At 43.8% G+C, this 26,174-nt stretch overlaps 2 protein-coding genes across 2 annotated transcripts in view; one reads left to right on the top strand and one right to left on the bottom strand.

Moving 5' to 3' along the window:
* Positions 1 to 10,741, top strand: part of LOC139565871 (N-acetylglucosamine-1-phosphotransferase subunits alpha/beta-like) — a 17,041-nt gene extending 6,300 nt beyond the window's left edge. The window contains exons 8-21 of the mRNA XM_071386502.1: positions 215 to 376; positions 680 to 859; positions 1,006 to 1,176; positions 2,598 to 2,721; positions 2,847 to 3,044; positions 3,765 to 4,924; positions 5,185 to 5,384; positions 5,552 to 5,771; positions 5,973 to 6,086; positions 6,186 to 6,271; positions 6,529 to 6,627; positions 6,993 to 7,160; positions 8,324 to 8,414; positions 9,044 to 10,741. Coding sequence (XP_071242603.1) covers positions 215 to 376; positions 680 to 859; positions 1,006 to 1,176; positions 2,598 to 2,721; positions 2,847 to 3,044; positions 3,765 to 4,924; positions 5,185 to 5,384; positions 5,552 to 5,771; positions 5,973 to 6,086; positions 6,186 to 6,271; positions 6,529 to 6,627; positions 6,993 to 7,160; positions 8,324 to 8,414; positions 9,044 to 9,115 — 3,045 coding nt within the window. The 3' untranslated portion in view covers positions 9,116 to 10,741. The remainder of the gene's footprint in view (positions 1 to 214; positions 377 to 679; positions 860 to 1,005; positions 1,177 to 2,597; positions 2,722 to 2,846; positions 3,045 to 3,764; positions 4,925 to 5,184; positions 5,385 to 5,551; positions 5,772 to 5,972; positions 6,087 to 6,185; positions 6,272 to 6,528; positions 6,628 to 6,992; positions 7,161 to 8,323; positions 8,415 to 9,043) is intronic.
* On the bottom strand, positions 10,742 to 26,174 carry chpt1 (choline phosphotransferase 1). Its single transcript, XM_071386503.1, has 8 exons — positions 25,728 to 26,174; positions 18,935 to 19,082; positions 15,586 to 15,727; positions 15,349 to 15,433; positions 14,656 to 14,787; positions 13,270 to 13,428; positions 12,856 to 12,981; positions 10,742 to 12,663 (listed from the first exon to the last, which is right to left on the bottom strand). Exons 1-8 carry the CDS (start codon positions 25,965 to 25,967, stop codon positions 12,547 to 12,549), a joined length of 1,149 nt encoding a protein of 382 aa, XP_071242604.1. The 5' UTR covers positions 25,968 to 26,174; the 3' UTR covers positions 10,742 to 12,546.

Below are 26,174 nucleotides of genomic sequence, written 5' to 3'. Positions count from 1 at the left end.
ATGGATTTTAGGCCCAGCGCCATATAACCTTTGACATGGCCACTACAGCTAAAGTGGTTCATAAAAATATCTCTGTTTTGTTGTGGAGGTTGTGTCCTTGGCTACAAATAAAGGCTGTGATATTTGAGTTGTTTTCTCATGGCGCCGCTGAGTAGCATCTGCTGTCTCTGGTACCACACTGACATGTTTGTGTTTCTGTCTCTCTCTCCCATAGTTCCAGCTGTATACGGAGGCCAGTATCGCCCTGCTCCATCTGAACAGCCCTCAGGACTTTACTGACCTGACCCAGCAGGCCAAAAAGAACCTGACACTGGACGGGAAAGAGCTGACCATCAGCGCTGCTTATCTTTTCTGGGACCTGACTGCCATCACACAGGTAAAACCTCACTCTGCCTCTGTCCCGTCACTCACTATCTATCAGGGAAGATCAACAGTATATGTCTAGGTAAAGAGACGAAAGTTAGCGCTCCTAATGCAGTTCCACTGTCCATTCATGGTGTAGTAGGTATCACTGAGTGGAACTAAGCTGCTGGACGGAGAACTTCCATTGTTTTCTACCTATTCGACCGTGAGGATAAAATACAATGACATGTAGTGCAAACATTTTGGATTGGTCTCTTTTCAGAGCACGGTGAAAGCATGTCTCAGACCCCTCTGCTCTGCTCTCTGCCCCCCCTAGTCCAAGCAGGACGAGGACGTCTCGGCCAGTCGCTTCGAGGACAACGAGGAGCTGCGTTATTCGCTGCGCTCGGTAGAGACACACGCCCCCTGGGTGCGACACATCTTCATCGTGACCAATGGGCAGATCCCCTCCTGGCTGAACCTGGACAACCCCCGCATCACCGTGGTAACACACCAGGTACACCTGAGACCTACAGTACTACTCTCACATGATTGTTGACAATAACAGAAAATAAGGGATGTTGTAACCGGAGCAGGAAGAATTCTGGGCCTTTAGTTAGGAAAGAAAATCCAAGTTGCCATATGATTGTCTCTCCTGTGTAGGATGTCTTCCAGAACCACACCCACCTGCCCACTTTCAGTTCCCCTGCCATTGAGACCCACATCCACCGAATCCCAGGCCTGTCTCAGAAGTTCATCTACCTCAACGACGACGTCATGTTCGGGAAGGACGTGTGGCCTGACGACTTCTTCAGTCACTCCAAAGGACAGAAGGTCCGAGTCTAGACTTAAATTCAAGTGTTACTAGATTCATGGTCTTGAATTTAGCTCACTAGCTCAAGTTTGTGCTAATGTAGACTCTTTATCATTACATATAAATATGACATACAGTTGAAGTCGGGAAGTTTACACCTTCATTTAAACTCAGTTTTTCACAATTCCTGACATTTAGGTCAGTTAGGATCACCACTTTATTTTAAGAATGTGAAATGTCAGAATAATAATAGAGAATGATTTGTTTCAGCTTTTATTTCTTTCATCACATTCCCAGTGGGTCAGAAGTTTACATACACTCAATTAGTACTTGGTAGCATTGCCTTTAAATTGTTTAACTTGGGTCAAACGTTTCGGGTAGCCTTCCACAAGCTTCCCACAATAGGTTGGGTGAATTTTGGCCCATTCCTCCTGGCAGAGCTGGTGTAATTGAGTCAAGTTTGTGTGCCTCATTGCTCGCACACACTTTTTCAGTTCTGCCCACAAATTTTCTATAGGATTGAGGTCGGGGCTTTGTGATGGCCACTGCAATACCTTGTCTTTGCTGTCCTTAAGCCATTTTGCCACAACTTTGGAAGTATGCTTGGTCATTGTCCATTTGGAAGACCCATTTGCGACCAAGCTTTAACTTCCTGACTGATGTCTTGAGATGTTGCTTCAATATATCCACATAATTTTCCTACCTCATGATGTCATCTATTTTGTGAAGTGCACCAGTCCCTCCTGTAGCAAAGCACCCCCACAACATGATGCTGCCACCCCTGTGCTTCACAGTTGGGATGGTGTTCTTCGGCTTGTAAGCCTCCCCCTTTTTCCTCCAAACATAACGATGGTCATTATGGCCAAACAGTTTCATTTTTGTTACATCAGACCAGATGTAACAAAAGTATCCAGCATCTTCACAAGGTCCTTTGCTGTTGTTCTGGGATTGATTTGCACTTTTCGCACCAAAGTACGTTCATCTCTGAGACAGAAGGCGTCTCCACAGGTACACCTCCAATTGATTGAAATGATGTCAATTAGCCTATCAGAAGATGATGAAAAAAATGATGTCAATTAGCCTATGTTTAAAGGCACAGTCAACTTAGTGTATGTAAACTTCTGACCCACTGGAATTGTGATACAGTGAATTCTAAGTGAAATAATCTGTCTGTAAACAATTGTTGAAAAAATGACTTGTGTCATGCACAAAGTGGATGTCCTAACCAACTTGCCAAAACTATAGTTTAACAAGAAATGTGTGGAGTGGTTGAAAAACGAGTTTTAATGACTCCAACCTAAGTGTATGTAAACTTCCGACTTCAACTGGATCTCGCTAGCATGAGATTGGGTTATGTTTTGAGGAATAGTTCTGTTATTTTGTATATTGTAATATTGTCTTAACATCCCTACTGTACCTCACCTGTCCTCTCTCCCTACAGGTGTACCTCACCTGGCCGGTCCCTAACTGTGCTGAAGGTTGTCCAGGCTCCTGGATCAAAGATGGCTACTGTGACAAGGCCTGCAACAACTCCGCCTGTGACTGGGATGGTGGCGACTGCCTGGGTGACAATCACTCCTTATCCCTCCCTGTACCAGTCTGCCTCTTCTCCTTCTTCCCTTCTCTCCTCCGTCACAACACGTCGTTCACTGAACTTGATATTCTTCCTCTTCTCCATCTCACCACACAGGAGCTGGGGGCAGCCGGTTTGGGACCGGTGTGGGTGGAGTGGGTAATCAGCCCTGGCAGTTTGCAGGAGGTCTAGGTGGCATCGGGGGCGTGTCCAGCTGTAACCAAGGCTGTGCCAACTCCTGGCTGGCAGACAAGTTCTGCGACCAGGCCTGCAACGTGCTCTCCTGTGGCTTCGACGTGGGCGACTGTGGACAAGGTGAGTGTGATCTGAAGTAGGGCCAGGAGTTTTTCTTAATCACCTGACCTGGAAAAGCATTATTTATAGCTAAGATATTGATAACTATCCCAAGATATCTGATGTGCTGTTTACAATGGGAGCAAAGGACCACAGTGGGCAGAACAAGCAAAGAGGTGGGCAGTGCCAAGCACGAGCTAGCCAGATCCTATTTGCGCCTTTTAACATGTATTTACATATTTTCCACGAGGGAACGCCTACTCTGTGAAGTACGCATGTACAATAACTAAATTCGCCCTTGAGCTCCTTTTAAACAACGTAATTATTTTTGAAACTTTTGCACAGTGTCAAGTCTCCAAAACTTACTGCAATTTGTTCGTAACAGATTCTACTTTTGTGAAGAGAAGACTCTGAGATCGAATGTTTCATTGATGAGAAAATGTGCAGAATGTCGGCCAAGTGTTTTTCCTGGTCTGGTCACATTAGCTCATCCAGTGAGGTGGAAGAGCAGTGATAATCCTGCATTGTGTGTGTGTGTGTGTGTGTGTGTGTGTGTGTGTGTGTGTGTGTGTGTGTGTGTGTGTGTGTGTGTGTGTGTGTGTGTGTGTGTGTGTGTGTGTGTGTGTGTGTGTGTGTGTGTGTGTGTGTGTGTGTGTGTGTGTGTGTGTGTGTGTGTGTGTGTGTGTGTGTGTGTGTGTGTGTGTGTGTGTGTGTGTGTGTGTGTGTGTGTGTGTGTTGTAGATCACTTTAAGCAGCTCTACAGCGTCACCCTGCTGAAGAACAGGACCCTGTACACCATGCCGGTGGGTGAGACCAGACCATACTTCAGCTTTGCAGGCGTGGCTCGCCGGGTGACCGAGGCCCAGGTCAGCGACAACCCGGCCGTGCGCCATACTTCGGTGGCCAACAAGTGGAAGACGGTCCACCTGCTCCTCCACTCGGGCCACAATGCCTCGCTGGTCCACTACAACCTCACTGTCCGAGGGGATGACGACAAGGAGTCCTCGCTGACCTTCAGCGTGGCTGTGGACACCCGCCAGCTCCCCCAGCCCAACGTGTCCGTGTCCGACCCACTCCACAAAGATGGATCCAAAGAGGCCAAGCCCACCACCGCCACCACAGAGCCTGAGGTCCCTTTCGAGGATGTCCCTCTGGAGAAACAAGGTCCCCGAGTCCTGAAGAGGCCACCTGGGGAAAATGAGGTGATCGTGGAGGTGCCTGCGCTGAACGTGTCCCTGCTACCGGCGGCCTTGCAGAGTGAGCTTCAGAGGCTGCAAGGAAAGCTCCTGGTGGGTGACATCACTATGAAGGGTTATAACCTCACCAAGGCTATACTGCTGGGGCCGTACAAGGCTCTGGCCAATCGGGACCCCAGGTTAACACCAGCTGACCAGATCAAACCCCAGGACAAGCCTTTTAAAGACCCAATAGGACATGTGGTGAGGAGAGAGGCAGACGCACCACAGCTAGTCGAGGCTAACCCAGTAGCACAACACAGTCCAGAAAGAAACGGAGCAGAAAAGACCAAAGAGCCAGAGGGAACCGAGGCACCAGAGGAGGTGCCCAAGTCGAGCATTGTTGGTGAGAAAGGGAAACAGAAAGCACAAAAGACTCCAGCAACCCCCATCCCAGTTCTAGTGGATGGTGAGTTTCCGAAAGCCGCTAAAGCCCAGAACACCACCCCCACAGAGAAACCTCCACTGTCCTCCAAGCTGCTGAGCACCTTGGTGGGCAGCATGTCCAAAGCCAAGGGATCAGAGGACCAATCACAGCAGCAGCGGGCAGGGGTCGAGAAGGGAGCCCGGGGGGTTCCTTTGGGCAGGAAGCTGCAGCACTACACCTCCTCAGATAGAGGCTTCCTGCCCTGGGAGAGACGGAAGTACTTCCAGGACCTGCTGGAGGTGAGCTGGGGTTGGGTTGTAATAATGTCACAAGGTCAGTCAGGAAGAATCCTGGCTCTTGAGATGAAGAACATAGAATCGAGAACAACCATGCATTGGATTGAATCGCAAACACTTTACTCAGAAACTGTTTGGTAAACTTTTAGTGTTCCAAATGTAAATGGGAATCTGAATGTTAATCTGAATGTTATCTGAATTTGATCAGAATGTTAATTGTGTATTCTCTTGCTGCTTTCTGGCTCTTTCTATGGCTCCTATAGGAGGAGGAGCGTCTGGAGGGAGAGCTGGCGTACCAGGCAGACAGCGCCGCCGCTGGCCGGAGGCTGCAGGACACCTTCGCCGACTCCCTCCGCTACGTCAACAAGCTGCTCAACGGCCAATTTGGCTTCACCTCCCGCAAGGTCCCCGCCCACATGCCCCACATGATCGACAGGCTCATCATGCAGGAGCTCCAGGACATGTGAGTAGCAGGAAATGTCGTCATATGGGAAATACTGGGTTAGTAATCTAGAAGACCGAAGTAGCTGTTGTGAGTGCTTGTCTAACAACCGGAGCACTCATTTGTTTACCTCGTTAAAGGGAATTAGTTGCTGAACAAACTGATATGTGAATGTCTCCATCTTTCAGATTCCCACAGGCGTTTGACCTGACGTCGTCCCACCGCGTGCGCCACCCGGAGGACATGCAGTTTTCATTCTCCTACTTCTACTTCCTGATGTCGGCCCTGCAGCCGCTCAACGTCTCGCAGGTGTTCGACGAGATCGACACGGACCACTCCGGTGTTCTGTCTGACCGCGAGATCCGAACGCTGGCCACTCGCATCCATGAGCTCCCCCTCAACCTACAGGTCAGTAGAGAAGTCTGGGTGTAGAAGATCAGGTCCCCGTGTCTCCATGTTGTCTATCATCTAAGGCCAACGTGATCATAGATCGGCACGTCTACTCTGAGACACTTTATGAATACCGACCCTGGTTTACTCCTGTTTTAAAAGCTGATCTCAAACCAGTGGTACAGTGGGGTTAATGTGTTAGCGTGTGGCGTGTTGTAGGATCTGACAGGTCTGGAGCAGCTGCTGATCAACTGTTCTAAGACGCTGCCCACCAACCTGACCCAGCTACATATCGTTAGCCCTACACAGGAGGCATACTACGAAGCCAGCATGGTGACTACTCTACACGGCCTCTGTCCTGTGTTCCAACAACATTTATAAGCTGTGGTAGACTTGAGGTGCAGAGACTGATTCGTGTATTTGAATCCACAGCCTCCCGTCACTAAAGGTCTGGTGGTCCACTGTAAAGCCGTCACAGAGCGCATCCACAAGGCCTTCAAAGACCAGAACAAGTACAAGTAAGTCCTGTTATAAAAAAAAAAATCCATGTAGGTCAAATGTGTAAGAACAAAAGAAAATGATGTAAAAACATTTATTTTTGTCCTCTGAAGAGGGGGAAGTTGGGTCTATAAAAATACAATAAATAAATAAAAGTCCTGTTCTCTACCATCATCCACTGTCCTTAATCTATATATATCACCCATCCTACATTTTCTCTGAATATCCTGATCCTATTTTAAGATCATAGTAAACATGGAAACCTCTCCTTTGACAGGTTTGAGATAATGGGCGAGGAGGAGATAGCCTTTAAGATGGTGCGGACCAACGTGTCCCATGTAGTGGGCCAGCTAGATGACATCAGGAAGAGCCCCAGGTGAGGTTAGAGCGTTGGGCCAGTAACCGAAAGGTCACTGGTTCAAATACTGGAGCGGACAAGGTAAAAGATCTGTCGTTGTGACCTTGAGCAAGGTACTTAGTGACCCCACTCCCTGCCGGTGTCTCTGGGAGTTGGGATATGAAGACACATTTCCATTACACACCTGTGTGTAACAGGACAAAGATAAGCACCCCCCAAAATAATTATCATTATCTCTGTGCTTTCTGTAGGTGTCCAGCCTAGTGCCTGCCTAATTAATATGTACTACTTATTCCGGTTTTATTGTTATACTACCTCTTCATATGACCATTTGACCATGATGTTGATTTATGATTTGACCACATCACTGTGTTTCCTCACAGGAAGTTCATATGTCTAAACGACAACATTGACCACAGCCATAAGGACGCAGGGACTGTTAAGGCGGTACTGAGGGACTTCTATGAGTCCATGTTCCCCCTGACCTCCCAGTTCGAGCTGCCCAGAGAATACCGCAACCGCTTCCTCCACATGGGAGAGCTCCAGGAATGGTAGGACTGGGGTGGTTTATACTAGAGGGGAAGGATAGGACTGGGGTGGTTTATACTAGAGGGGAGGGATAGGACTGGGGTGGTTTATACTAGAGGGGAAGGATAGGACTGGGGTGGTTTATACTAGAGAGGGGAATGGTAGGACTGGGGTGGTTTATACTAGAGGGGAATGGTAGGACCGGGGTGGTTTATACTAGAGAGGGGAATGGTAGGACTTGGGTGGTTTATACTAGAGGGGAATGGTAGGACTGGGGTGGTTTATACTAGAGGGGAATGGTAGGACTGGGGTGGTTTATACTAGAGGGGAATGGTAGGACTGGGGTGGTTTATACTAGAGAGGGGAATGGTATGATATATTGGAGTGTATCAGTTGAATTTGTGATCTGCATTTAGTACATCATTTTTTTCATTATACCATTAATTTGTGGCAGTGCAGAAGCACAATGTGCACACAATACAAGATGCCTGTACAGATACTTTGTCAATTGTAGTATCTGTCCTAAATGATAGATGGACAGATACAGTAAGATATTGTATCAGGGCCATGTGAGACAGAGGTCTCTCCCCATTTCTCCAAGAGAAGAATGAAGGATCCTATCTGTCAGCACCTCCGAGTGTTCCGCACTGCCATGAATGATCGCTGGGAATCCCAGGGTGTTTGAGTGGGATCCTGCTCTTATAGCGCCAGGCCTGAGCTGGAGGAATCTATCCAGATACCCAGCCTTTAAAATTAGACTCGTATGATCCACACACACGACATTCCAAGAGTCACATGGGTGTTAGTGAAGTGACAGGTGGGTGGTAGCAGAGGTCCCCTGGTGTCTGGTCACATTGTCACCCCTTTACCCTGTTGTCCTCTCCCCTAGAACCACAGGCATTTCATCATGACCTTTAACCCTGTCACCCAAGCCTAAAATATTTCATAATTGAGACTGGACTCTGAATATGATAGTAGTGACTTTTGTTGAGTTTCTGTTTTGTATTCATTGATACTTCCCAAAAATATTTCACCCTGTCCATCACCCAATCAAATGTCATGTTGGAGACTGGGATCAGAATATGAGAGTGATGACTTTCAGAGAGTTATCTGCTTTGTCATGAATTCATTGATGGCCCAAAAATAGTTTGTTTATTTTTGCTGTCTTACTGTCTCTGTCTTACAGGCGAGTATATCGGGACAAGCTGAAGTTCTGGACCCACTGTGTATTGGTGACTCTGGTGATCTTTACTGTCGTCTCCTTCTTTGCCGAGCAGGTCAGTAGGACTTTACACTGTCGTGTATATTTCCGCCTCGCTAATATAAACAGCACACTTGTAGCTTGATGATGTGCGACTTAGCACTTAGTTAGCCCCAGGGCTCCATAGAGGGAGCTCTACAGGTTCACGTATCCCTCACTATCGGTGGAGCTTTGGAATGACTGAAATGGCGTCACTAAAATGAGACTGAAACCTGTCCCTCTTGGACCGTGAGCAGTGGATGGTGGTTGCATGGTTTCTTTGTTGATCATGGCACCTGTCAGATCTGAGGGGGTCGGGGTAAAGTTTCTCCTAATAAAGGTTAATCGCCAGAGCGACTGTGGAGGAATGGGCAATCCACACTGTGCACTGGGCTATTGGGACATGGAGGAATCTGATGGCGCCGTCTTGTCTTTGTCCTAAGAATCATCCCTCTCCTCAGGCCTAAGGCTCCGCTCCTCCTTTCTTTTCATAGGCATCAGGTGCTTTGCTGTTGCTCTGATCTGTTCAAAGTCAAGAAAAATACAGCAAAAAGCTTCCGCTCAGAGCTAGCCACATGCTGACAGAGTAAAGTCGCTTCCTCCTTTTTCACTCTTGCCTGTGTGTTTTTGTGACAGTTCTTTTGTGGTATTTTCTTCTTCCCTCAGCTGGTTCTACTGAAGCGCAAGCTGTTTCCCAGACGCAGGGTCAGCAACGATGTCAACCCAGAGCGCGTGTGAAGAACGAGGGAAAACGTCCTTATCCTCCTCTCTGCATCCTCCCTCCACCCTCAACCTCTCTCCTTGAGTTCAAAGTGAGGGCCATGCAGGGGTAGGTGGAGAGCGAGGGCTATCCCTAAATCTCGAAACGTCCTCACCTGGGATTGCGTCAGCATGGCTCAAGGAGAGGGGGACTCTTGTAAACAATGTCAATCATGTGTGGTGGGTAAGATGATTGACAGGCATCACCTGGCTGGGAGATGCTGGAGTGATGCTGTGCCAGCGGACAAAGCCTGTAAAGCCAGAAACTTCTCTTCCCTTCCACCAGGGGCGCCGGAGGGACTTATCGCCCACACACCAGGCTGTGGAGAAGGACACTGACTGAGCCAACTATGTGCTAAACTGCTTTAGTCCAGTCAGTGTGATTGATGTACTGTTAAAAGCATGATCTGGAAGCGATTGACTGGAGACACCATCTCTGGTGTGGGTTTACAGCACCTTAACCATGAGAGCTGTAACCTTCCGAAGCGTTCGAGGTTAGGTTGGACACTTTTAATTTAACCTATATTCCACAGAAGGAAAAAAGGGATCGGGAAGGGGTTGATCAGAATAACAGGAATTATGCCATTTGACCTGTTTCACCATGTCACTGTCTACATTCAACACAAGTGCCTTATTTTAAAGAGTGTTACCTGAAGTATCAGACTGTATGACCTTGTTTACCCATTGTCCCTGCTTGCCTTTTTAAATGTCTTGGTTGGATTTGGTATTTACATGTCATAAGTGATTTCTTTCAAAGGCATGGGGGAAAAATGCCACACTGGTTGTTTTTTTAAAATCATGAATGTTTCACACAGTAGACCACACAGCGATCAGCCATCCACACAGAATGTGTCCCTGTGGGATACTGTACGTATAGCTCTGCTAGTGTCTGAAATTCAGATCTCTGCAGCATGCTCTATAACATCTGATTGTATTGTTCTGTGAATGCGTTCCTAATGAATGCCACGGACTGTTAATTTAGCGCCACAAGTGTTCTACTACTGACCCTCAATTATTTTCTGATTCTATGGTCTCTCTGTTGAGCCTTCGCGGTGCATTGATGTTAATTATGATAAAATGTGAATGATTGCCAGCAGCAGCAGAACCATGTTTTGCTGCCTTACTATTGCTGAACTGTGGTATGCAGTGGGCCAGATTAGACAGCCTGGTCTCAGACTAGATGTAACAGAGTAAATCTGGGACACTCAAATTAGGATATGTAGCAAGGTTACTTAAGGAAAAAATTAGTTGGGTGGGCATATAATGCGAACATTAGTAACCCAAAGGTTGCGTGTTTGTATCTGTTGCTAAAGTTGTCTAACTCATTTTTTAAATACTTTGCAAATGTTCGTGTTAGCCACACAACAAATTGGAATTTGTAACATATGGCGTGCCACGGATTTATGTACAGAATAACACAAAATGCTCTGAGACCAGGTTGAATTACAACAATGGGTGGTATGCATGGATATTGAGCTAATGTACATTTGAAGTGAGTCTCTTGGGAGTGTCAAATTCACAATTTTAGTTTACTCATCACTTTGGCTCATCCCAAAATCAAATAAACCTGAATCGCTTGGTTATGCTTTAAATCATGAAACTGAATTTCTTGAATGGAAAATATTTCTTTATTACAATCATTTTGAACTTCAGTATAAAGATGTTTTACTTGTATTGAATAGTGCAATACCATGTTAAAATTGAGCATGTGGCCTTTTCAATGCATAGTTTAAGTTCACCTGGAGTTCAAACCCTGATTGAACAAAAACAGGTGGCTAACTTAAGGTTGGCTGTTATTTCCAGACAAAGTTATTGAAATGTCACGTAATCTGAAGGCTCATTGGAATTCTACCCAGAAATATCTGCAAGTCAAAATGTCCTTTTTAGGGACATTTTCTCTATGTTCGGTGGGCATATTCCTAGAGTAGGGGTTCTTGATTTACTTATCTTTGTTACATTAACATCTGCACCGTTGCATCCCTTTGTCTGTCTATCCTCAAGTTGTTGAGCAATGACCAAACAATGCATTCAGCTATGAAACAGTTCAGAATCATACCGTTCAACAATAAATCACAATGTACCAAATGCATTTACCTATGCATATTCTAAATGTGATGGGAAAAAAGATGGCTTCCAGTACAGAATTATAGTAAACAGTAAAATAAGTTCCAGTACAACGTATATTGTCTGATACTTCAACCATAAATACTGGTTTCATAGTGATGCAGAAAAGACAAACATTTTAGTACTTGATCCTAAACTGCTTCACATTTTTAAAATTAAAACAAAGGATTCAAAAACATTTAAGGCGCCAAACAGAATTCTGTACAATCAAAGAATTAGCCCTTTACGGAGAAGAACGTTGAAAGCAGACGGGACTCTGGTGTTAACACATCAACATGACTACAAGGACTTCAACTGGAGTAGAGTTGAGGTTACAGAGGGTAAGTGAGTAAAAGTAAGTGGTGCTGGATAGACTGGAGGGGGATTCACAGTCAGATGGAAGCTCTTGTAGAAGAAATGTCACTGTTTTCAGTGTTAACCCAGACCCTTGCCCCTTCACCTGGAGTCCTTGACAATTAGCGTACCATACCTCATTAGCAATGTCTCATTCTACTTTACAAACTTCATTTTGGAAGTTTTCCGAGGTTGAAAGGTTGATTTATTTTGTATTTCCTAGCCCTGATCGAGTTAATTTCATGTCAGATTGGGTCTCATTCATTAAATAAACATGACTAATGAATGATTAAGAGCTACAATATCAATTTGAACAATGATATCACATTGTTTAACAAGAGGCTGTTAAGTAAAGACAGATGTAGCCTCTAACTTTACAGCATTGAATATAGTTCAATTAGATAGGAATATGTATCAATTGTAAGTTAAAACAAGAGAGAAACAAAATTCAAGGGGGAAAAACACAAAGCAACTCCTTTATCTGATCACTGAGAAACATTTGATCTTTGCCAAAAAATGTATTGTAGCTTTTACCCATAGTGTATGATTTAGTCTAAATTAAATGAGCTGAAAATAATGGAAAATGTTGCGCTTTGGATGTTAAAACCTGTCTGATGATATTTATCAAATCGGAGTCTCAGATTACCTCAGGTAGTGATTACTTCCTATACGGAGACAAAGAAAAACCAACCAATTTATTTCCATGCCAGCTACTCTGCACTCATCCAGTGAGATACAGACCAGTGTGTTACCCTTGACGATGGATCTAATCAGGGGTGGTTACGTCATTCCTGTCATTACTCTAGTGTTATTACAGGCAACCTTTAGTCAGAGGTGGTCACTGTGTCAAGGCTGCTGAGGTTTGGGGTGGAGGGGACCTCTTCATCATCGTCTGCTTTCAAGAGCGGGGCGGCGTCCTCCACCTCCCCCGCCTCCTTCCGCAGGGCAAAACGTCAGTTGCGTTTGAGGGCAGCTCGCGCCGTGATGCTGAACACGTGAATGCGCAGGTGAGAGGCGATCTGGATGCACACGCCTGTGCAGTAGCGCGTCAAGTCAATCAACGACAGGACCTGTGGAGGAAATACAAGGACCGGCATGAGAAATGGACTTGATGCACATAGGGAAGTTGTTCCAGGGCAGTTGGTGGTTAGGGAAAACTTCTGGTCCTATCTATGTGGAAGACATCAACTGAAGTGGGTTGAAAATGACACCAGACCTGTACGAAAACAGAACTACGAAATAGTGAAGAAGTGAGAACTCACCATTGCGATCCAGAGGACTATGTGTTCGTCGATGAAGCTGTTGAAGTACTGGTTGAGGAAGAGGAGGCCAGGCCCGATGAACGCCGTGTCTGGGAGATAAAGCTCACTCTTGGTCATGTGGGCCACCTGACACAAGGACAGAGGAACACAAAAGGAACATACAGATATTGGAGGAGGAGCAGAGCTAATGAATGAGCTAAGGTAAATACTGGTATGGCTTTCACTGTTACATATGGAGGTCCCATTTATGAGAGGAAAAGTATTCATTGCTTGCTTGATAAGACACTCCAGAAAGACAGAAAAATATATTTTTTAATGAATTTCCCTTCAGGCAGTAGACTAGAGATATTAATAGATTGAGAGATGACAGCAAAGTAAGAAAGTGAAGACTATTATATTAAATGGAGCGCTCACAACTAGCTTGTTGGCGATCTTGGCGACGACCATGCCGAAAGTCAGGATGTAGAGGCAGGGGTGCAGCTCAAAAAGTTGGTTGGATGACTTCTTGAAGATGATGAAGGCCAGTGTGAGGATGAGGCCGATGTGCATACCTGGTGCCAGCACACTGGTGTCCTAAGGAACACACAGCAAAATAGTGAATAACTTTGAATTGTTAACCTAGAATATAAGTAAAAGAAATGGTGTATTGTCCTAAAATGTACAGTGCCTTCACATGAAATCCAGCTTTATTTATACAGCACATTTCAGACATGGAATGCAATACAATGTGTTTTACAGAAAAAAACAATGAAAATAAAAGCTGAAATATTTACCACATAACAAACAGAAACTGAACAACTAAAAAGCACCATGAGGAAAAGCAAAGCTAAAAATATGTTTTAAGACGTCTTAAATATGTCCACAGTTTCAGCCCGCCTCAGGTTCTCTGGCAGGCTATTCCAGAGGCTGAGGGCATAATAACTAAAGGCTGCCTCTCCATGCCTCTTGGTCCGAGGCTTTGGGATAGTTAAAAGACCAGAACTGAGGGACCTACTGGGTAGATAACTTAAAAGCACTCAGAAAAAATTGACACCGCTTGAATTTTTCCAAATTTAATCGCTATGAAATTTCATCAGCCGGTGATTGTCAAGCAAATAACTGCAGGTCTCACGGTAATTGACTGTTAATTAACAAACACATTTAGCATCTCCTGGCTTCCAAACAAGCCACTAATGCAGACCTTTGGAACATCTACATTTGAAATATTCTAATAAATCCATGTAATATAGCCTACACCTTCACAATAAATCCATTATTTATTTTAGACAGGTCTGAAGAAACATGATATGAAGAAAATGTAGTCTATTTTAGAAGAACATAATACACTGGAGGTGCTTACCAAGAAGACCGTGAATGTTCCTGAGTCACCGAGTTACAGTTTTGACTTATATCTACATGAAAATCTATAGCAACACCTGAAAATGGTTGTCTAGCAATGAAAAACCAATTTGGTAGAGCTTGAAGAATTTTGAAAATATTTTTTAATGTTGCACAATCCAGGTGAGGAAAGCTCTTTTAAGAGACTGCCAAAGGTACTTCTACAAAGTATTGACTCAGGGGCGTGAATACTTATGTAAATTAGATATTTCTGCATTTCATTTTCAATACGTTAGCAAAAAAAATTGAAAACATTTTTTTATTTTTTTTATTCATTGTAACACAAAATGTGGACTAAGTCAAGGGGTATGAATACTTTCTGAAGTACTGTACATGCAACATTTTACTACCACGTCGGTGTAATAAAAAACACTAATCAACCCAAATATTTAGCTAAACACGTCATTACATAATAATACTTACAGCCACGGTGGAGCCGTTCTTGCCGACGCCCCCATTGAGGATGACATGGAAGTAGTTATAGCAGGAGAACACGGCTCCCCCAATGATGCCCAAGATGGGGAAGGCGTACAGCTTCACCCCAAGGACGGGCAACTACAAGAGGGTAAAACAACCAAGAGTTTCAGTTAACAGAACTTATCAACTTCTGTCACAGCAGCTAGCGTTGTTTACACCAGTAAGCTGTGGGTGGGCGGGGCATGCTGCTGAGGCAAAGATGGGAGGAGAAGCCAATAATATTGCGTGGTGACATCAGCTGTTTGCTAGCCAGATCATGTGATCATGTCTACGCCACGGTGGATTAGCTACCCATAATTACCTTCTTACTTCTGATTGTGACTTTAGTCGTTAAGCCTCCACAGGCTGCACAGAGTGAAAGTGAAACAAAAGGACTATTTAATAACTAGTAGTCAGATTGTTGTGGGGTTGGTTGAGTGGTTATATAGTACATATTAAGGATTGGTTATGTTGCCTTATAGTGCCAAATGTTGGGGTAAAATTTGTGTCGTCATATAGTGCCAAATGTTGGTGTAAAATGTCCAAGTCTCCAAATCCTACGGCTTAGTTGACAGAAAAGGAAAGAGAGAGAGTGTATGAGTGGGTATGGGAGTGTGTTAGGTTTGTGTGCATGGATAGATAAATGTATTGAAGCCATACCCTGTAGTCCCAAAGGGCAACTCCACCAAAAGCTGACATCACATACATGACAACGATGGCAATCTGGACCTCTGTCACATCAACCCTGGGTGGAGAGGAACTCATAGTTCAGAACAAGACTGTATATTTTATGAAGCACGATGGACTAGACTTAAGTACCATGTCAAAAACAAAAAAGTCATTATCTGCCCAGCAACAGGTAAACAAATAATATAATTGGGCATCATTCCTACTTACAGGCCAAAGCGCAGTGTTCCGGAAACATAGGTTTGCCAGTGTGCACAGAAGAACATGAACATCCCCACAAAGCCACAGAAGAACATCCAATCAGGGTAGCTTCCTATCCCACAGGATATACATGTTCCCACAGAAACAAACACTGGAGAGAGAGGAGAGAGAGACAGAGAACTAAATGAGCAACAATGTGTCATACAGTGGCTTGCGAAAGTATTCACCCCCTTGGCATTTTTCCTATTTTGTTGCCTTACAACCTGAAATTAAAATAGATTTGAGGGGTTTGTATCATTCGATTGACACCACATGCCTACTTTGAAGATGCAAATAAATGTTTGTGAAACAAACCAGAAATATGACACAAAAATAAAACTTGAGCATGCATAACTTTGTAGAACTTTGCCACCTTTTGCAGCAATTACAGCTGCAAGTCTCTTGGGGTATGTCTCTATAACCTTGGCACATCTAGCCACTGGGATTTTTTGCCCATTCTTCAAGGCAAAACTGCTCCAGCACCTTCAAGTTGGATGGGTTCTGCAGGTGTACAGCAATCTTTAAGTCATACCACAGATTCTCAGTCGGATTGAGGTCTGGGCTTTGACTAGGCCATTCCAAGACATTTAAATGTTTATCCTTAAACCCCTTGAGTGTTGCTTTAGCAATATGCTTTGGGTCATTGTCCTCCTGGAAGGTGAATCTCCGTTCCAGTCTCAAATCTCTGGAAGACTGAAAACAGGTTTCCCTCAAGAATTTCCCTGTATTTAGCGCCATCCATCATTCCTTCAATTCTGATCCGTTTCCCAGTCCCTGCCGATGAAAAACATCGCTTAAAGTGGTCCTATGGACAGATACTCCAATCTCCGCTGTGGAGCTTTACAGCTCCTTCAGGGTTATCTTTGGTCTCTTTGTTGCCCCTCTGATTAATGCCCTCATTGCCTGGTCTGTGAGTTTTGGTGGGCGGCCCTCTCTTGGGAGGTTTGTTGTGGTGCCATATTCTTTCTATTTTTAATAATGGATTTAAATGGTGCTCCGTGGGATGTTCAAAGTTTCAGATATTTTTTTATTACAACCCTGATCTGTACTTCTCCACAACTTTGTCCCTGACCTGTTTGGAGAGCTCCTTGGTCTTCATGGTGCCGCTTGCTTGGTGGTGCCCCTTGCTTACTGGTGTTGCAGACTCTGGGGTCTTTCAGAACAGGTGTATACAGTTGAAGTCAGAAGTTTACATACATCTTAACCAAATACATTTCAACTCAGTTTTTCACAATTCCTGACTTTTAATCCTAGTAAAAATTCCCTGTCCTAGGATCACCACTGTATTTTAAGAAAGTGAAATATCAGAATAACAGTAGAGAGAATGATTTATTTAATATTTTATTTCTTTCATCACATTCCCAGTAGGTCAGAATTTTACATACACTCAATTAGTATTTGGTAGCATTGCCTTTAAATTGTTTAACTTGGGTCAAACGTTTCAGGTAGCCTCCACAAGCTTCCCACAATAAGTTGGGTGAATTGTGGCCCATTCCTCCTGACAGAGCTGGTGTAACTGAGTCAGGTTTGTAGGTCTCCTTGCTCGCATACGCCTTTTCAGTTCTGCTCACTAATTTTCTATGGGATTGAGGTCAGGGCTTTGTGATGGCCACTGCAATACCTTGACTTTGTTGTCCTTAAGCCATTTTGCCACAACTTTGGAAGTATGCTTGGGGTCATTGTCCATTTGGAAGACCCTTTTGCAACCAAGCTTTAACTTCGTGACTGATGTCTTGAGATGTTGCTTCAATATATCCACATAAATTTCCTCCCTCATGATGCCATCTATTTTGCGAAGTGCACCAGTCCCTCCTGCAGAAAAGCACCCCCACAATATGATGCTGCCACCCCCATGCTTCACGGTTGGGATGGTGTTCTTCAGCTTGCAAGCCTCCCCCCTTTTTCCTCCAAACATAACAATGGTCATTATGGCCAAACAGTTATATTTTGATTCAACAGACCAGAGGACATTTCTCCAAAAAGTACAATGTTTGTCCCCATGTGCAGTTGCAAACCGTAGTCTGGCTTTTTTTAATGGCGGTTTTGGAGCAGTGGCTTCTTCCTTGCTGTACGGCCTTTCAGGTTATGTCCATATAGGACCCGTTTTACTGTGGATATAGATACTTCTGTACCCGTTTCCTCCAGCATCTTCACAAGGTGTTTTGCTGTTGTTCTGGGATTGATTTGCACTTTTCGCACCAAAGTACGTTCATCTCTAGGAAACAGAACGCGTCTCCTTCCTGAGTGGTATGCTGGCTGCGTGGTCCCATGGTGTTTATACTTGCGTACTATTGTTTGTACAGATGAACGTGGTACCTTCAGGCATTTGGAAATCCCTCCCAAGGATGAACCAGACTTGTGGAGGTCTACAATTTTTTTCCTGGGGTCTTGGCTGATTTCTTTTGATTTTACCATGATGACAAGCAAAGAGACATTGAGTTTGAAGTTAGGCCTTGAAATACATTCACAGGTACAACTCCAATTGACTCAAATTATGTCAATTAGCCTATCAGAGGCTTCTAAAGCAATGACATTTTCTGGAATTTTCCAAGCTGTTTAAAGGCTCAGTCAATTTAGTGTATGTAAACTTCTGACCCACTGGAATTGTGATACAGTGAATTCTAAGTGAAATAATCTATCTGTAAACAACTGTTGGAAAAATTACTTGTGTCATGCACAAAGTAGATGTCCTAACCAACTTGCCAAAACTATAGTTTGTTAACAATACATTTGTCGAGTGGTTGAAAAACGAGTTTTAATGACTCCAACCTAAGTGTATGTAAACTTCCGACTTCAACTGTATATACTGAGATCATGTGACACTTAAATAAAGTCCACCTGTGTGCAATCTAACTAATTATGTTACTTCTGAAGGTAATTGGTTGCACCAGATCTTATTTAGGGGCTTCATAGCAAAGGGGGTGAATACATATGCACACACCACTTTTCATTAAAAAAATTAAAAAAATTAAATTTATTTTTTCCATTTCACTTCATCAATTTGGAATATTTTGTGTATGTCCATTACCTGAAATACAAATAAATATCCATTTAAATGACAGGTTGTAATGCAACAAAATAGGAAAAACACCAAGGGGGATGAATACTTTTGCAAGGCACTGTACTTCTGATGCATAGAACAATGTATGTTGTCATTCAATATGATACACTGGTTGCTATGAAGCTAAACACTAAATTCGATCTAGTCCAGACTCTAGACAAAAGTACAGGGGAGCCCCACGGCTTGAAACACACTTGGTCAGGTACTGTAAAGCACCACAAATTCAAACAGGCAACAAAAATATTATTTGGCCCGCACCTGTGGAGACAGCATCACAGCCGTGGTCAAAGAGCTCCCCCAGCGCAGAGCTGCTGTTTGTCCTCCGGGCCTGCTTCCCATCGATGGCATCCAGTGACTGATAGATGAACAGGCCCAACGCACTCAGGATGAAGGCCCATGCTGGAGCCTGGAAAGAGGTAGGGAGACAGAGGGAGGGAAGGAGGGAGAGCGAGAGGTTGATTAAACAAGACGATGGAATGACCTGGTTTCTATTTCAACTAGCACAAACTTTTCCTCCACCATCCCCCGTTGAAGTGAAAGGTCTCGGTCTTTGTTTACTCCCAGTCATAAGACAAACAGACTTGTTTACATGAGATGCAGGGTGTATTTCCAAATCAAATCAGTGAAGATTGAAGAAAGCCATGACACATTGGGGAAAGTTGTTTATCTTATTTTGAGTCACTTCTTGCAAAACAGAGAGTTGCTTGTGTTTGACAAGTTTCCTTCAACACGGGTTTGCTTTCTCGAACAGACATGTTCTAACATTTTCTAAAACGTATGCTTACTACAGCTGTTTTCTAGAAAATTATTTGAAAGGCAAAACAGCATAATGCAGGCCTGGGCAATTATTTTGACAGATATATCTACTGTAAATCACATGTGCCACTTATTGAACTTTTTTTTAACATGCACAGAAATAAACCACATCCATGTTCTCATTTCGGTAGGTATTTTCATTATTAAACATGCAATGAACTACACGGAGGGAGAAGTACTGTGCATTCAGCACCACAGACAGAACTCTTGTTAACAGGTATGCACAAACACACAAGAGAGCGAGCTCAAAATTACATTTAAAAACTACTCAGTCTGAGGAGTGAAGTCTGATGGGCATTGACTAGAGCAGTGAAGTCAGGTACAGTTTCTGACGTCGCTATGCGCAGGATTGCTGAGAGGTGAGAGTCAGTAAGAGATGATCTGTGCCTTGACTTGTTATATTTCATCACTGAAAATGTCTGTTCACATACATAGGTTGACCCAAACAGTACAAACATATTCTCAGCATGACTCCTAACCTTTGGAAAGTGTTGTTCATCAAAGATGCATAGAACCTCGTCAGTGACATCGTTTTGAATATTTCTCCAATCACTGCATCAGACTGAAGATCGATAAGCTCAAGTCGCAGGTCAGTGAGAGCGTTATCCACATTGAAGGTGAAAGGAGAGGAAACCAACAGCATGTCATTTTCCAACACTTTGAAATTCTCAAAACGACGAGAAAACTCACCGTTCAAAGCACGCAGCAGCGATGTATACTTCTCCCGCTGGTCATCTGACAGGGAACAGACTAGTAGTGTCGGAAAGTGGGTGAGATTGTTGGCTTCTACTTGGTGGGTCAGGAGGAGTCATTTTCCCTTGAAGGCTTTGACAAGGCTGTACATCTGATGTGCAAAAAGGCCCTTCCCTTGTAGTTTGGAATTCAGTTCATTCATGAGGGCCATGATGTCCACGGTGAAGGCAAAGTCAGCCAACCATTCTTTATCTTGCAGTTGAGGGAAATCCACATAATATTTTCCTTTCAATTGCAAAAACTCAATCTCTACTTCAGGTCCCACACCCTTTTAAAGCACCTTCCCCAAACTCAGCCATCTCATGGTTGTGTGGTAGTGGAGATCTGCATGACCCGACTGTCTCTTCCAACAGGGAGACAAACTGCATGTGGTTTAAAGATTTTGCTCTTATGAAGTTTACCACTTTAGTGACTGTATCCACAACATGGCTCATTTTCAGAACACATTGACAGAACACCTCCTGATGAATAATGCAATGCAGGAAAATAATTTTCTGATCTGGGTTCAGCTCAGCTACTTGATCTTGTATCCTTTCCAAAAGGCCAACGTTTTTTCCTGTCAAGTTTGAGCACCCATCAGTGGTGACCCTGGATACCTTTTCAAAACTCAGTCCCAGCTTTGCCACACACTTATTAACCTCCTCCAATAAATATTTCCCTGTGGTTGTGCTCTTCATTGACTGCGCTGAAGCAAGCTCCTCTGTAATTTCAAAGTCTGGGGTTATGCCTGGTAAGAATATCAACAACTGCGCCGTGTCGTGTTCATCACTGCTCTTATCCAGGGCCAAGGAGAAATAGGTGAAAACCTTTACCTTGTCTTTCAACTGTTGTTCCATATTCTCTGCGATGTCCTCAACACACTATGTCTAGGGTTGCAAAGGGTTTGAATTTGGGGTATTTTAATTAAATTAATTTAAAAAAGTTAGCTTATAACAGTGAACCTTTTTTGTGGGATACACATTAGGCAATTCTAGGTCTTGTGGCATATTTTGGTTAAACTATCCCCAATTTAATGGAATTGCAACCCTCTACATGCACAGTGCACTCTTCCATCACATGTACAGCTGATTCTCAAGATCTTGCACACTAATGAGATGCTTTGAGCCCACACTACTACACTGTCTGAGCCAAGGACAACATGCTTTCTGGTAAGTTTTGATTACAATACTGGGTGGGGTGAATATATTTTATATGACATACAATTCTAATCTTTACAGGAAAATGCCACGGGCACTATCTTTCACTGCAGCTAATATAGAAGGAAAAGCTGTGTACATTTGCAAATACTGTGCCAAATCATACGTGAAGAATGCAACAAAGATGCAGAAGCATCTGGCCAAGTGCATAAAGTTCCCTCAGCGCTCACAAGCAACCTCTGACAAAAGTCCCTCTACTTCTATTCGAGGTGAAAATGATGAATCAGACATCTTATCGATAGCAACAGCTAATGGTCCTCCTGGAATCAGAACGTTTGACTCAATGGAGGAACGTAGTCAGAAATGCTGATGAATGTCTTGCTCGAGCTGTGTATGCAACTGGTTCACCTCTGATGCTCACAGGCAATGTGTATTGGAAGAGATTTCTGAATGTTCTTCGCCCAGCATACACCCCTTCAACCAGACATGCTTTATCTACTCATTTGCTGGATGCAGAGTTCAGAGTTCAAGTGAAGGTCAAGCAAATCATAGAGAAAGCAGATTGTTTTGCAATCATCTCTGATGGGTGGTCAAATGTTCGTGGGCAAGGAATAATTAACTACATCATCTCCACCCCTCAATCAGTATTCTAGAAGAGCACAGACACAAGGGACAACAGACACACCGGTCTCTACATTGCAGATGAGCTGAAGGCAGTCATCAATGACCTTGGACCACAGAAGGTATTTGCACTGGTGACAGACAATGCTGCGAACATGAAGGCTGCTTGGTCTAAAGTGGAGGAGTCCTATCCTCACATTACACCCATTGGCTGTGCTGCTCATGCATTGAATCTGCTCCTCAAGGACATCATGGCACTGAAAATGGATACACTCTACAAGAGAGCCAAGGAAATGGTTAGGTATGTGAAGCAAAGTGAGAAGAATAAGAGCACCACATTGAAGCTGCCTAGCAACACCCGTTGGGGTGATGTTGTCATCATGTTTGACAGTCTCCTAGAGGGGAAGGAGTCTCCAAGAAATGGCCATATCACAGTCTGACGATATGGACAGCCCCATCAAGAGGATCCTCATGGATGATGTACTTCAGGAGATAGTGGCAAGCAGCCTGAAACCTATAGCAGTAGCCATTGCACGGATTGAGGGAGACAATGCCATCCTGTCTGATGTTCAGAGTCTACTTGCAGATGTAAGAGAAAATATCCGTACTGCCCTGCCCACTTCACTGTTGCTCCAAGCAGAGGAAACTGCAGTTCTGAAATACATCAAAAAGCATGAAGACATCCGAAGCGTGCATGTTGGACCCAAAGTATGCTGGCAAGAGCATCCTGTCTGGTGCATAGATCAACAAGGCCTATGGTGTCATCACTACCGTATCTCGCCACCTTGGCCTGAATGAGGGCAAGGTTCTTGGCAGTCTGGCGAAGTACACTTCCAAGGAAGGGCTTTGGGATGGAGATGAGATATGTTGGCACGACTGCCATATTGCATCAGCCACCTGGTGGAAGGGACTTTGTGGATCTGAGGCTCTTTCCCCTGTTGCCTCCATCATCCTCCAAATCCCACCAACATCAGCTGCCTCAGAGCACTACTGGTCCTTGTTTGGGAACACACACACACACACACACCAAAGCATGCAACAGGCTGACCAATACAAGGGTTGAAAAATTGGTGGCCATCCGGGCAAATTTGAGGCTTTTTGAGCCTGACGAGCCACCCTCGACAAGGTTGGAAAGTGAAGATGAGGCCTCAGAGTCTGATGTTCAATAGGTGGACATTGAGGAGGTCCATGGAGAAGACATGGAAGCCTGAGAGGATGACAACCAAAGCTTTCGTTTCTAGACTATAATTTTACAGATGTGTTGAAAACATTTTTGGGAGATGCAATGGATCATTGGGAATCATTTAATATTCCCTTTTGTTGTTCAGTGAAATCATCCCATGTGAAGAGTCAACTCAATTAAAGTTACATTTGTAAGTAAATTATTTCTATTGGAAGGATTTAATCATTTGCAATTATGTCTACTTATGATAAGATCAAATGTTGATGTTTCTGTCTCCATATGGTATGCTAAATATATCCAATGCAAAAAACATTAAATTTAAATGGTATTAATATTAATTTGCATATATTTCGGTTAATTCCCATATAGTCCCGTTAATTCCCATAGAAAGTTTCCACCTCTGAATATTCCCCAAAATGTGCAACCCTAGCTGTGTCACTGTTCGTCTTGACAGGGAAACATTTTCAAACAGCTCTTTCTTGTCGGGGGAAAGTATTGCTCCAGAGTCAATGAAACATTCTTTAAAACATTTGCCCTCAGTGAATGGCTTGCTATATTTAGCAATTTTGTGGGACAGTACATAGCTAGCTCTCGCAATTACGTTGTTTGCTGAATGTAGTTTTGTGAAAAGTCCTTCCTGCTTTTGCAACTGAGAAAGCAACTCTTTCGATGCACTTGCCCTCTGCTCAGAAGACACATTCCTATATTTCTCTGCATGCTTCGTCTGGAAGTGTCGGGACAAGTTGTAGTCTTTCAAGACAGCGATGCTCTCTTTGCACACAGCTTTCCCTGATACCTCAATAAAGAAATATTTCAATAACTTATTCATTTGAATGACCCTCCCAACCCCCACCACACACAGACACACATGTGTGAGTGTGTAAGGAAAAAAAAGTGAAAGTATGGTAAAGGAAAGTAGATGACCTGACTGGGTGAGTTCCTACCACTGGGACTTGAAGTATTCCCAGCCATCTGGACATTAGGGGTGAGCCAACAATCAGTGTTTATCATCTCTATACAACAATGTACGAGTAGTGGAGCCAGACATTTGTTGGTGGGTGGGCCTCAAGACATTTGGGTGGGACAATTTTTTTCTTTAAATAAATACAACTTTATTTTTATTTATTTAGGAAAACGGCTAACTTTCTGACATTCTACAAAATGTTACCATGGGGCAAAGAGAACTTCGCTTTTTTGTTGCCCAATCTGATTCGATGGGTCTGGCTTTCCAGTAGGTGGGCCCGGGCCCAAGCGGTTGCAATGTCCTGTGCTGTACTGTACTCTTCTCTCTGCACTGTACTTGCCTGTGTTCTCTCAACACAACACTACTGTTTTGGCCTGTGTGTTTGTCCCATTGGTTTGTCCACCACAACTATTTTGACAGTAGTTCTTTTTTCTCTTTCTAGATATCCTGATGTTCTCCAGTCCCTTCCTCTGCCAACAACAACAAACTGCTCTTCAGTAACCCCTGCCCCCCCAAAAAGCCCTTTCTGTATACAGGTAGTCATCTTAGTTACATGGCTCTCAGGCAAGTTCGGTATTGAGTATAGGTGTACAGGATCACCCTTGACATATTTTCAGTTGGCCAGTGACAGTGGTGTATGCTGCAGCTCATGTCCAGGCCAGGTAGCCCTCTCATTTAGTTATTCAAAGCTGTACTGTATATACAGAATGCAAATGGAGACAGGTTACATGTGAGTCCATGGCTGCATTGACAACTTGTGCTGCATATAAAATGCCCTTGTTGAATTGTCTGCTGCACAAACCTGCCTGGAGCTTGATGGAATCTGGACTTTGTGTCAGTGGTGAGATTCCAATCTGTACTGTGGGATAGGTGGACAAAGGTAATAGAACTAATACACATATTGTAACTAGTCTCTGAATACCTGACAGACACACGCCTGAACCCACACTATACAAAGGACAGAAAAGAAGCCAAACAGGCAAAGGGTAGGTTCACACACACCCTCTCTTCAGAGAATCGACCTAAGTGGATGACAGGTCATAGTATGAACACGTGACATTGTTAAACCCTACGTATTCGCCCTGTTATTGGTTTGCTGACTATGGTTGAAGTTGTATACCTATTGTTATCGATTTGCTTATTTTACATGATCCAATCAAAGTTCAAACTTGCAATAGGTAAAGTTAATTACTTTAGTTTTCCTTGAACAAACATTCAACCAGACTTTCTCCCAGTTACCTTACAATTACTATTCGCTTGATTTGTGAGTGGATGAGCAAACATGGTGGCAACTTTGACACTAACTCTTATTTTGCATTTTAATCAAGCAAATGCATTAAGTCAACAACAATAGGCTATTAGACAAACTTTCGAGGAACAAAACATTAGATAGTGGACTGTGCACATTGTCCACAAACTATTCTGATGCTTTGAGCAGTTGTAAAGTAACAATAGTGCTGTAAATGGATTCGAGTTGCAACAATGTTACACATGATCTCAGAGAGTTACAACGCTGTCATGGGGTGTTGCTACATGGCTACTCGAAAGTTTCCCCCCCCAAGGTCGCAAAGCACTTACCTCCTCTGTTGCCGTTGGGCAGTAAAACACCAACACTACAGTTGTGACTATATTTATTACCAGTCCAATTATAGTCAGAGTATTAGGCGCTACCCAAGTTGGAATTTGTTGGACCAGCCAATTCCAATATATCTGACAAGGAGGTTCGAAAAGGGATCGACCCGAAGCGCTATATTTGTGCTCCTCTAGCCGCTTGAGTTGTGCGGCTGACAGCGGCTCCGGCCACAAGAAATGTGGCATTGTTTTCAGCTTCGGCGCTACGAAAAGTAGCCAATCACCCAGCGATAGTCTTGACGTTCCTGTCGGTTTCAGGCACTGATATCTTCTCGCGATCGCCCAGAAAATACTTGCTCATTTGGCAGTTACGTGTGAATAGTCATTTTTCCAGAGCGGAACCATGAATGTCGATATTTTTTCCGTTTGTGATTGAGAATTGCGTTTCAGCAG

Source organism: Salvelinus alpinus, chromosome 37 (assembly GCF_045679555.1).
Source record: "Salvelinus alpinus chromosome 37, SLU_Salpinus.1, whole genome shotgun sequence".
Taxonomy (NCBI): Eukaryota; Metazoa; Chordata; class Actinopteri; order Salmoniformes; family Salmonidae; genus Salvelinus; species Salvelinus alpinus.
Note: the sequence above shows the minus strand (reverse complement) of the source record. Positions and strands in the feature narration are given on the sequence as shown.

Excerpts from the sequence above, each read along its gene's own strand:
- chpt1 (XM_071386503.1), bottom strand. The coding sequence starts at position 25,967 with ATGCCACATTTCTTGTGGCCGGAGCCGCTGTCAGCCGCACAACTCAAG. Across the intron at positions 19,083-25,727 it reads GCCCAACGGCAACAGAGGAG|GCTCCAGCATGGGCCTTCAT; the intron begins GTAAGTGCTTTG and ends ACCTCTTTCCAG. Across the intron at positions 12,664-12,855 it reads TAGTCCTCTGGATCGCAATG|GTCCTGTCGTTGATTGACTT; the intron begins GTGAGTTCTCAC and ends TTTCCTCCACAG.